This window comes from Aethalodelphis obliquidens, unplaced genomic scaffold, assembly GCF_003676395.1.
Source record: "Aethalodelphis obliquidens isolate GAN/ISIS:26980383/991018 unplaced genomic scaffold, ASM367639v1 scaffold12, whole genome shotgun sequence".
Taxonomy (NCBI): Eukaryota; Metazoa; Chordata; class Mammalia; order Artiodactyla; family Delphinidae; genus Aethalodelphis; species Aethalodelphis obliquidens.
The window spans coordinates 42,371,111-42,383,215 of NW_020837956.1; the positions used below are offsets into that span (position 1 = coordinate 42,371,111).

Here is a 12,105-nt window from a genome sequence, read left to right on the forward strand (position 1 = left end):
ATTATCTTCATTTAAAAATCAGGTTCGGGCTGTTTGCCCATGACCACCACACCTTCCTAACACCGCGTGCTTCCAAAGCAGAGGCCTGTGTTTCAAACCACCGGTCGACGTGCTGTTACACGGCTAATCACTGTTCCGCGCTCACGGCTGGGAGTTCCACGGGGAGGCCCTTGCTTTCCTAGCCCACTGGGAGCAGTTCGTGCTCCCGCTTCCCGGGTCCACAGCTCCCGCCCAGCACACCCCGCTTTGCATGCCAGTCAGAGTCAGGTGGAGACGACCTTCTTTTTCTTCCTACATGTGTTTTCCTGCCCATGCCCATCACAGACGTGTGTAGGACTGTCTGTTGTGAACTAACCCAGCCTTTGTTAAAATGATTGCATATTCTTGTGTTGGGACCATTTCTGTGTTTTAACGCTGGGCTGTTTTCTCTGCCTCTCCTTGTCAAGTTCTTGCCATGCATGAAAATGTTCTCAAGTGTCCTACTCCGGGCTGCACAGGGCGAGGGCATGTAAATAGCAACAGGAACTCGCACAGAAGGTAAGCAGAGCTCCTGCGTCCTGGGCTGCAGGGGGGCAGATCCCCGGCGGCCATGTTCCCGCGCCCTCCGGAGGGGCGCGGCCCCTGCACGACCTGCCCCAGGGGACAGGAGACCTGGGCACTTCTCTCAGGGAGCCAGGGGGCGGGGAGAGCCGAGCTGAGCCGGCCCGGGGCGCGCGGCGAAGCCCGACGCTTAGATCCCTCGTTTGCAGACTGGAATTTCTCAGCTGTCTCCCCCCACCTTGCTGTGATGGGGTGACAGTCCCCCGGCAGGTGTCCTCCTTGAGGTCAGATCCCAGGCGGAACCATAACCGTCTGCAGCGACTCCAAGGAAGGCAGTAAGAGCTCCGTTACCTTCCAGGGATCGAGGGGCCCTTCCTGTCTGCCTCAGACAGGTCGGCGACTAGAGCCCATGAGGCTGGGCCGTGTGTGACCCCAGCCGGCCGCCCCCGTGATCCCCGCTGAAACACTGGTCATCAGCGTGGGCATCACCAAAGTGCGGGCAGGGGTGCAAAGGTGCTGGTGGGAGAGCACACCGCAGGAGAGGGGGCTAAGGAGGCAGACCCGTCCCTCCTGGGCTAGGGCTGCAGTCACACTTTTGCTCTGGACAAATTCCAGTTCCCTTTTCCTATCTTATTCTGACTTTCGCTAAGTTCCTCCTAATACTCAGTTCCTATCAGTTCCCTTTTTTTTCCAGTGGCCTGAAAGTGATTCTGTCAGATTTTTCTTTAACTGCCTATAGTTTCAGCTTCACAAAGTGGCATAAAAGTATATCTAAACGGAGGAAACTCTTATAAGTTTCACCGTAATTTTTGCTTCTCCGGTAAATTTGGTTGCTTGTGTTAAATTTATAATGAATGAGGTCGCCAACCTGCGCCCTTCAGAGGTGCTCCCGGGCGTCCTCTGGAGAAGAGGACATGACGGATGGGTTGGCGGGGTGCCTCCTGAGCCCTGTTCACGGGGTTCCCAGCGTCAGCTCGTCCATCACACCTCCGCAGAATCGCAGCTTCCAGACGCTGTGTGTATGCGGATTAAGTCTCTGCACTGTGTGCAGAGACACACACGGATACACAAAGAGCAGACACCCACACGGATACACAAAGAGCAGACACCAGGGTTTCATGAAGAGTCAGCTTAAACACCAAGGAGCACTTCTGTTGTCTCTTCCCGTAAATATTTAGTGGCAGAAAAGCATTTTCCTGCAGCCTCGAGATTCCTCTGCTTTCCTTCCCTTCTGTGTCTCTTCCTGGGGAGGATGTAGACCAGCTGGTCACGCTGCATCCCACGTGCTGTGGTCAGCAGCCGCCAGAGAGCCCTGTTCTCGGGCGTTTTAGAAACCATCCTACCCAAGCGGCTAATTCCCCAGCTCCAGAAACCGCAAGCGTCCCAGAACGGCAGTGGTGTCTAACATCTCATGTTCCCTTTAACGATACAGCCTTTGTGTTGCTGTCATTGGAAAGGACCACGTGTCCTGCACACACGGCACGGCCATCGGCATGGTCTGCCGGAGGCCAGGGGCAAACACCGTGATGTCCCCTGACAGGCTTGGGAGCCTGGTGCCGCCCAAGGCAGAGGAGGGGGGCGGCGATGGGGTTGCTGTCGGAGTGCCTCGGAGGACACACTCAGATCCCTCCTGTCATTGCAGCCTCTCTGGATGCCCTATTGCCGCAGCGGAGAAATTGGCAAAGGCCCAAGAAAAGCACCAGAGCTGTGACGTGTCCAAGTCCAACCAGGCCTCGGACCGAGTGCTAAGGTACCAGACACACATTCGGGGTCTGTCCACGGCCGTCCCCACGGGCCAGGCACCCGGTTGCTTCATGAGGGGCGGCCGTCCTCAGTGGGAGTGGAGGGGAGCTGGTGCAGCTGGAAGAGCTCGCCGGGGTCACGACCCTCCCCTGCGGCTCCATCCTGGGGGCTGTGCGGGGGCAGGGCTCGTCACCCCCGGGTCTCCCTGACCCCGTGTGACCGTTCGCACAAGAGAAGCAGACAGAGCTGTGTCTGGCTTTCTTTCTGGCCCTGACGCTTCACGATTCTGTAAAGGCTGGCTGAAAGGGAGGCTTAGAGAGTTCACGAGGTGCCCCCAGTAGTTTCACCTCAGTTTGGAGGCGCGGGGTGGGCTTCGTGTTCTCGAGGACGTCGGGGTAACAGCATCCCCTCCCCTGCGCACAGAGAAACCTCGTCCTCAGATGCTCCCGGCAGGCGGGCGGCATGGTGTCATTACCCCCTCTTGACGAGCGAGGAGACCAGGGCTCAGAGGGGTGAGAAGGCTTCCCGGAAACCTCTCGGTCCCCAGTGGCGCAGCCGGGGACGCCGCAGACGCTGCCTGCTCGCCCCCTGGACAGTTAGGGTGATTACATCAGGAGCGCAGGTGGGAGAGGAGCTCTCTTCCCTCAGCGCTCATTTCGCGTGTCCCCTTCAAACCCTCATCCACGTGCAAACCGTGACGACCTCTGTGCATCCTGCCTGTTTAGTCAGTGTCACACCAGCCGCTTCCTCGTCTGTGTAAGAATCGTACCTGTCATCCTCATAGCTGCTGGTACCCACTGGGGGAGGCAGCACCTGTGCTGGGACTGGGTTCTGGCCCTGAGGCACTTAGTGTGATTCCAACTTTACTATTAAAAGGAGAGCAGTAAACACACACACGCACACGCACACGCACACGCACACACGCATGCACAACTTTGCTCCTGTTATTTCTTTGGCATAAATCACTTGGAAAAAACCACTAGGCAAACGATACGAACACTTCTTTGGTTTTTTCCTGTATTATTTCCCATCTTTCTGAAAGGAATTCACCACTGTCATTAAACTCCTTTTTATCTCGCAACAGAAAAGTTCAAATCTTTATAGAAAATGAGAAATATTTCCCTAGACAAAAATAAAAGCCCCCTAGGAGCCTAAACCCCCGATGAAGTCGGGGGTGCGCTCCTCTAGCTATTTTTATGCGTGGGCGGTGCCGACCTCACCTGCCCCCAGGGTGCCTGTAACTCACTCATCTTACAGGTGCGCTGACACCAAATACCTGACAGGCTCTCCCCGAGGGCCCCTCAGGCCACTCTTGGTTACTGGGAGCATGACAACCTCCTTGCCAGGCCCCCGGGGCTGTGTGCATGTGAGAAGGAATAGTTATTAACCAAAGGAAAGTTTGAGCAAAGGGAGAGAGAGTTGAGGACTTCTGTTAATTTCCCTCCCCCACTGGGGCCAGACCCCGGAGAGCTGGAAGGCTCCCCGTGCCCACATCCTTCTGATGTCGGGTGGCCGCGAAGTGACTAACGCCTGTCCTGGGATCAGTGTCAAGCTTACTTTCCACTGAGGAGCTCCGCTGGCCGCTTGACACGGACAAGATACATCTGAAGTGGCAAACATCACCTTGTTCAGACGGAGCCTCCGCTCTGATCCCGAGCCTGTGCTTCACAGCCTGGAACCCTTTCTTCGTGTCACGCAGTGGGAAACCTTCTGCCAAGTGACAACAGAACAGAAGATCGTGGGCCAGGATTTGCGCAGCTGCAAACAGTTTTCTTCCCGAGCCTCCGGCTGCGTGGTGGAGAAGCAGCATAGGGACAGGCCCGGAGGGAGAGAAGGACCCCTCCCACCGCAGGGGAGGCGTGGGGCTGGGCTCTGCAGCCTCCGAGGGCTCAGCTCAGGCACTGACGTCCAGGCCGTAAGCCAGGTCTGGAGGACCTGGTGTCCATCCCCGTCACCTTCACATTCCCCGGGATGTCTCCACGCAGGGGACGCTCATTCAAGGCGGTAAGACAGGAAGGAAGGAAGAAAAAAATAATTTCAACCAACAGTTCAATTACTTAAGATTTTAAGAGTCTTTAGGCAGATTGTCTAACGGGACGCTGAGACTTAGCTGAGGGCTACGGGCCTGCCCAAGGCCGCACCCGCTCTGCAGTAAATGTGTTGGTAACTTGATAAAGTTGTTAACGTAAGGGGAAGTTTTAGGTAAAAACTCTAAAGGAATCTCTGCACTACTTTCTGTAAATCTAAAATTATTTCAAAAAAAGTTAAAAAATTCTGCCTATGGGATAGATAGATGGACACACAGAAGAAACAAGATAGGATATTAATGCATATGTAATTGAGAGTTCTTTCATTTAAATATTTAATTCCAAAGTATAGAAAAATGAATGACTACCAGGCAATCTTGAGAGTGCATGTTAATATTTGTCAAAATACATCACTACGTGCTCCATTTTATCGTCCAACAGGATATGTTTTTATCTAGCTTCATGTCCACGTCCTTAAGAGCATTTCTTTCATTTCCTCGTATTTTGTTAAGGGAGTTTCTTATTAGCTCACTTCACCGTGTGTAACGCTTACTCTCTGCAAACCCTGCAAAAGAAAACGCACGGATGTGAGATTCTTTCCCACGTTCACATCTCATATCTTCATCGTACCTCCCCAGACTCTGAAAAGAAAAAGAAAAAAGGGCAAAAGGTTAAGTATTTCATTTTCTGTTCTTTTTATTTCCAAAGTTGGCATCTAGGCAGATTGCTGATTTGAGGTTATATCATTACAGCACACTGGGCTTCTGCTCAGGAAGATAGAATTGGGACTTTAGTGAGAGGTCTGGTTCCTTAGCACAGCTAAGCAAAGGTGCTCTACTTTTAAGACCAGCCACGTCTCATGCGCAGCCATGAGAAAGCCAGCTGTGCACTGTCTCTGTTTGCTTCCAGGCCCATGTGCTTCGTCAAGCAGCTCGAGATCCCTCACTACGGCTACAGAAACAGCGTCCCCACCACCACGCCTCGCTCCAACTTGGCCAAAGAGCTGGAGAAATATTCCAAGACCTCGTTTGAATACAACAGTTACGACAGCCATACTTATGGCAAGCGGGCCATAGCTCCCAAGGTGCAAACCAGGGATATATCCCCCAAAGGATATGATGGTAGGAGGTGCACCCTCTTATACATGAGAGTCACGCTTGCCGTTGCTAATGTTGTTATTGTGTATATCCATTTCCTACAAACTGCTGGAGCATGGGGTCACTCGAGGGGCAGCAAGGAAAGCACGCGGGCAGCCTAGGCGGGTTCCTTCAGCCCCAGGTGTGGGAGAGCAGGCCCCGGGGGAGGGAGGGCGATGCCCTTCCCCCATTATCCCCAGAGCAGAGCAACCGGCTGCTGGCAGGACGTAGAGGCAGACAGCCGTGGGCTCGTCTGCTTCATGCTGCTGCTGAGACGGTGTCCTCATCTTTACTGACTTCCTTTAATAGATGCCCCAACAGACAAAACCAGGAGAGCCAGGGACAGCTGCCCAGAGCTCTTGGATCTCGTGAGAAGCTCTGTGTTCCCTCCCTGTTCTCAAGCTGGGACGCACGTCGCATTCATCTGGGGAGACTTTCTAAATTCTCATGCCCAGGGCTGCACCCCAGACCAAGTAAATCAGACTCCCTGGAGGTATTCCCTGTGTGCAGCATTTTTAAAAAGTCAGCCAGTGATTCTAACATGCGGCCAGGGGCGCACAACTCCTGCGGGTCCCGCCGGCCTCCTTCCAGCGGACTCGGACCCAGGTGTGGGCCCTGGGGAGCCCCCTGTCCTGGCTTTGTAACTTTGTCACTGGCCTCACTTGTAGCTGCCACTACGAAAATAGAACCCATGAAACAGATAAACACTGCGTGCTTCACAGGACAAGATCGTTTATTTTAACTCATGCATATGTGAACCCACTACTGGGGTGTAAACCGTAAACAGACTAGTTCTTGTTTCATCACAGAGCTAACTTGGTAAGTAGCTGAAGCACAGAGGGGAAGACTGCGTTTCTGTGACTTTACTTATCTAACCTCGCTTCTACTTCAAATTCCAGGATGTATGGACTTAGTTGGCAGAGTTTACCAGTGGGGATGTGGGTTGCATGAGCTGGGTGATTCAGGAGTCTCTTGGTGTTCACCAGCAGAGGTGAGGAGAGAGGGTTTGAAAGATCTCGGAGCTGCTCTCTGAAAAAGATATTTAATGAAAATCACAACACTCAAAAAAAAAACATTTAAATTGAATGCTTGGGGAGTTCCAGAACCTTTTTACAATTCTACATTATTTTAGTCATTCTTTGCCTTAATAACAATTAATTTGTATGGTGAATGAAATGTAATATTTCTTTGATGTATCTCAGATTGATTACCCTTGCATGTATCAATTCTAAATATATAGGGACAAAGATGGCAGTGGGAAAAGGGAGTGGCTTAGGGTATAACAGAAAACAATCTGGGTTTTTTGTAATAACGATTTGCCAGTTTCAGGCTTTGTTACAACTTCATTCATCTGATTGCAAATGAGGGACCAAAAGAATTTGAATGCACGTAATTAAGGATTGTGCTTGTAGGATTCCCAGTTCACTGACATTTTGTAGTGATCTGATGGGCACTTGCGCCAGGTGGTCATTGCTACATACGTCTTGTTGCTGTTGTCCTGTGAGACCTGATTTCCTTCACCCCATTGTTGTGGCTGGATCTGGGCGAAGTCGTGACCAGGAGGCACATGTCTGGTCACAGCGGCTTCCTCAGCTCTTCCATTTAGGAGCCATGTGGTATTAGATACATTAATCTTCCTGTGTGGCAGTTTCCTCAAGAGCAGAGGGAGCGATCGCTCCCCGCCTGCTGGCCACGTGCGGCTGCAGCAAAGTTCAGCCTGTTAGTGTCACTGGCATCTATTCTCACCCCCGGAAAACACACCTGTTGTTGGAAATGGGCAGAGCCCTGCTCTTCAGGTGACCCACAGATAAACAAGAACACAGAACAGAAACTTCAATGCTAGATCTTCGAGAAACTAAGAAAAGGGGGAAGTTGGCCTTTACAACAATCTACTGAGAAGAAAACAGACAACTCCATTCCTCCTCCACAAGATCCACAGTCAAAACAACAAGGGAGGTGCCCACTGAGGATGAGATGGGTAGGCTTAGGGTTCTTGAGGGGTGTGAGCTGAGGAGGGCCATCCCTGTGCCTGGGCGACAGGCAGTGTACACCGCAGAGTGACCAGCGTCTGCAGTCACCCCCCAGAGGGCTGTCCCCAAGGTTTGCCTCAGGTACACAGTGAACTGGGCCATTGCTCCCAAAGAAAAACAGTGAAGTGAGCCTCCTGTGGGGCAGGGGAGCATAATGCCTGGGAGCAAGGAGCAGGGCCTGGATGTGCACAGTGGGATAGAGAAGCAGGACCCTTGCCTCAGGCTCTGCACGTCATCCCTCGGCTTCCACCAACTGTGATCAGAAACACTCAGCAAACATTGATTTATCCCCCTGCATTCTTCCAGACACTCAATAGTTGCTATCTGTCTGGCTCATCTACCTGTCTATCCACCTGTCTATAGATCTATCCCTTCATCCTTCCACCCGCCCACCTATCCATCCCTCCATCCCTCCATCCACCATCCATCCCTCCATCCCTCCATCCCTCCATCCCTCCATCCACCATCCCTCTCTCCATCCATCCACTACCCATCCCTCCATCCCTCCCTCCCTCCATCCATCCATCCATGGGCCCACCTATCTATCCATCATCCATCTATCCATCATCTCTCTCTATTCTTTCTTTCTCTATAACAAGTTTCAAGGAAGAGATTGTGGATAAAGAGAAGACAGTGAAACACGTACTCAGGCACAGTGAAGCGAGGCGTCCATTCTGCCTGGAGGAATTAGCGTGAGCTTTACCAAAGTGGCACATTTTAAACTTGGTCATGAAGCTTGAGTGGAAATTACTAGAGGGCAGGAAACCCACAGGTGAGTGGGAGCTGCCAGCAGGCTGGTGAGGCTGAACTTCAGATGCATGAGAGGAGGGACAGGTTGGCCCTGAGGCACTGTGGAGACAGCTTTGGGTCGCCTGCCTCGGGGAGGAGGACACAGACACCATGTGCAGGAGGTGACGTCCAAGGGAAGCCGGGAGCCCCTGCCCCCGGGAGCCCCAAGCCGGCATCTCCCCCGCCTCTCCCCCCATGCCTGTGTTTTATGGTGAGCTAAGAATGGCCGTTCCATTTTAAAACAGATGGAAAACAACAAAAGAAGGAGAATTAGAATCTCAGCGTTCAGAGCAGTTTTACTGGCTGAAGGCCACATCACCCGTAAGGCCGCTGGCTGTTTCCCAGGACAACAGCCGGGTGTGCGGTCCCAGCAGAGACCCCGTGGCCGCCAAGGCTCGACCACTGCCAGGCCCTTCACAGAAGAATTTTCCGAGCGGGTCTAAGCCATCTCCGCTGTGTCTCTGGGCAATTTATCACCACCCTCAGGCTTTGTTTCCAAGCCCTGAATGGGCCCCTCTCACGAGCCCCCTCTTGGTTATTCCCAGCTTCTAAATTCTCCTGAGCTCAACACTCCTTGATCATCTTTGAAGCCCCCTCTGCTCCTCCAAACCTTGTCTCTGATATGCCCACCGTGCCCACCGTTGTCGGCCCTCCCCCGGTCCAGGCCTCAACACCAGGTGGCCCGGGCTGGCCCTCCGGGGCCCCAGGACCCATCCTCTGGGCTGGGCCTCCTGCCCTCCCCACCTCCTGCCACCAGGCCAGCTTCTCCTGGGAATACCTGCCCTCCCACCCCGTTCTCCTGCCCCCATGCTCTCCCACATTCACCTCTGCTTCCAGAAGCTTCTCCCGCAGCCAGATCTCTCGGACAGACGCCCACCTGCACTCAGCGGCCTCCTCCCAACCTCCTTAGAGCTGCTTGTGCAGAATGAGGGGCGCATGCGCACGCTTCTGAGGCTCAGCGCCGAAGCCCACCGGCCGGCGCCAGCAGGGCAGACAGGCGAGCGCAGAGAACACTCGGCCAGCGAGCGCGCGCGAGCCCAGCCAAGGATCCGACTCTGATTAGACGCGATAAACCGCGTGCGCGAACTGCCTTCAGAGGCCACCGAACAGGACGTTCTCGCGAAGAAGCGGCTTTTATGCCCCTTAGGACTCTGCATCTGTATCTCAGTGTACTTACGGGAAAGCACAGCCATGGACCCATGTAAAGACTAGGAGTCGCTGCTACAAGTTACGCGGCGTGGACCCCTGAGTCCAGCCAGACCTGACGGGGCCGGGCCCCATCCGGCAGCGCAGATACTCAGGAGGCGCGCCTCTGGGCCGTATTCGGTTTTGTCTGCTTTTCGTGGAAATTCAGATTGGAAGGACACAGTTATCTATTCCCTACAGGAAATGTTATTTCAGAAGAAAGTGAGACGCCCCCACTTAGTAAGACTCTTACAGGCAGAGTAGATTAATAAGGTGGAAGGTGGTCGTTCTGTTTTTCTCATTTGTCATATTTCATCACTATGAATCCCATGTCGTTTTTCGTTTTCCTGCACGAGAGGGCAGGGTACCTGAAGAGGTATCTCTCAGTACGGTGTAAGGTCGGGAGGACCCCTGATGCTGTAAATGCAAGGGTGTCATTCTAAAGGAAGGCAATTCCATCGCATGAGTTCAGTGATGTGCTGGTGCCTAGAGGGACAGTAACACATTTTGTCTGCGGATTGATTGGGAAAAGTTTTGATTGAAAATAGCTCTGTGTGTGGAAAGAAAAAGAATGTGCGTTTTGACTTTGTTAAAGGGTGGGGGGCTTCCTCAGTTCTGGGCAGGAGACGGCAAGAGCCGTGACGGCCTTCCAGTGCCCCCCTGCTCTGCGGCGCCCCATGGTGTCCATGCAACGAGCCCCAGAAACTGTGACTGGTCGTAAAAATTACTGACACTAACGGTTTCGTAAATATCTTACCAACAGGCGATAATTATTAAAACCAAAGACCTTCATTACCCGAGAGAGTTGAAGTATAGAGACTCATTTTCTTTTGGAACAAAGTAGTACATGATTGATGGCCCTTAGTGAAAGGATGCTTGTGAAATGAATGCTGTCCTCACTTTCCTCCTGGGTCGCGTGAGCTGACAGGCCCATCAATAAATTGTCCACAGTTCCATCACCTGCTAAAATTCTGGACGAGTCCCATCAACTCAGCGTAATCCAGGAGAAGTAGAATCTTTTGATTTAAATGTCTGGTAAAGTAGAGGCACTTTCCAGAACTTTGCTGCAATTTGCTGCGTAGACACACGTGTCCTGTTTACTTTGCTTTAGGAACTGAAATTCCTTCATTTCAGAACAAAACTTTTTCCTCATTTACGTGGACCACATTTCTTTTACCGACCCAGTGTCTAGCCCTCACTAGGGGAAAAAATCCCTCATGAGTGTTAGATCACTTCTCCCAGTTTTTATTTTCCTATTTTTATAACAGAATCGTAAACGCTGTAAGGCCACAGACTTCAGTCAATTCGGAGAGTCTTGTGAGCTGTGGAGTGGCCTCGCTGCCCCGGTCGGTTTACAGAACCCAGCGGGCAGGTCCCCCCGCACACCGCCCCCGGCCCCCCGGTCTCTGCTCAGACGTGAGACCCCCGTCCCCCCACTGCCCTGGCTGCTGCTTCGACGTGATGCTTTCACGGAGGAGAGAGGAGGGAAGGACAGACACACGGACAGTGTGAGGACTGGTCCTCAGGGCTCAGCTGACTCTGATTAGCAGAACAGAAGTAACTCCCTGACGAGTTACTCTCCGCGTTGGGCGGGTTTGAGGGTGGGGAAGTGACCTCCGGGTCCGCGCGAGGGGCAGCGACAAGGCGACAGCTTCCCTGAGGCTGCCATGCGCCCAGACATTGCCAAGCCACGTCCTTGATGTCAGGAAAGCTCAGTCTTCCGTCCAAGGTCAAAAGGTACCAATGGTGAAAGCTTAGCTCTTCTCTCACTTGTATAGGAATAGGGTGCTTTGGGGCAGTTCTTGGTGGTGCTGTGACGACCACCCGTGATGTCTGTGAGGTTGTGGTCACTTCCAGACCATACCTGAGTGGGCAGGAAGGAGGTGCTGAGACGCCTGTGCCGCACGAAAGGGTGGCTTGCCGGAGGGGTCCCGGTGCTGCAGAAGGGTCTCCTGGCTCCCTGCAGGCTCTCCCCTCGGAGCAATTACTCCCTCTGCAGGGTCAGGTGAGCTGCTGACCCCTAAGCAAAGGGCATCCTGTGCCTTTAACGACCAGGGCCCATCCTATTCAATCATCCAGCAATCATCTTCCCGTCCTTGCGTCAAAGGAGGTTGTGAACAGCTCTAGCAACCACACTTGCTCTTGAGGGCCTGTTGGACTGCTGGGGAGGCTGGCTGTTCAGAAGGACCCGGGAAGCGAAGCTGGGGCGTGTGGAGGACGGTCGTTCCTGCACGAAGGGCGGGGCTGCGGGCGCACACGGGCGTTTGCCCGTCCCCGAAGCCCCGAACGCCTGAGCACTTGCCTTGCTTATGTGAGTCCGCACGTGTGTGTGGTTCTCTCCCCGTCTCTGGCCCTCCCCCCCGGTGGCTCTTTTCAGAATCACAGAGGGAAGGGGTTTCTGTCGGGGTCTCGCCTGCACCCTGACTGGAATGCCAATCCCCAAAGCGCAGGTGCCCGCAGGCCCGCAGAGGCCCTGCCTGTTCAGCTGGGTCACCTGCACAGGACGGTGAGCCCCAAATGGCCACTGTGGCCCCTCGCGGCCAGACGGCTCATCCGGTCTCTAGCGGGTTGAGGGGTCTACAGGGTCCCCGTCACCCCGGCGAGCAGATGAGCGGTCATAAGGGGAACCTCCCTCCGGCGGTGATCAGGCTGGTG

The 12,105-nt window shown here is 53.6% G+C and overlaps 1 protein-coding gene across 2 annotated transcripts in view; it reads left to right on the top strand.

Moving 5' to 3' along the window:
• MYT1L (myelin transcription factor 1 like) overlaps positions 1–12,105 on the top strand; it is a 137,188-nt gene that overhangs the window by 51,215 nt on the left and 73,868 nt on the right. For both annotated transcript variants that reach the window (XM_027113907.1, XM_027113908.1), the window contains exons 7-10: positions 447–537; positions 2,183–2,290; positions 5,220–5,431; positions 5,721–5,723. In XM_027113907.1, the coding sequence (XP_026969708.1) occupies positions 447–537; positions 2,183–2,290; positions 5,220–5,431; positions 5,721–5,723 (414 nt within the window). The remainder of the gene's footprint in view (positions 1–446; positions 538–2,182; positions 2,291–5,219; positions 5,432–5,720; positions 5,724–12,105) is intronic.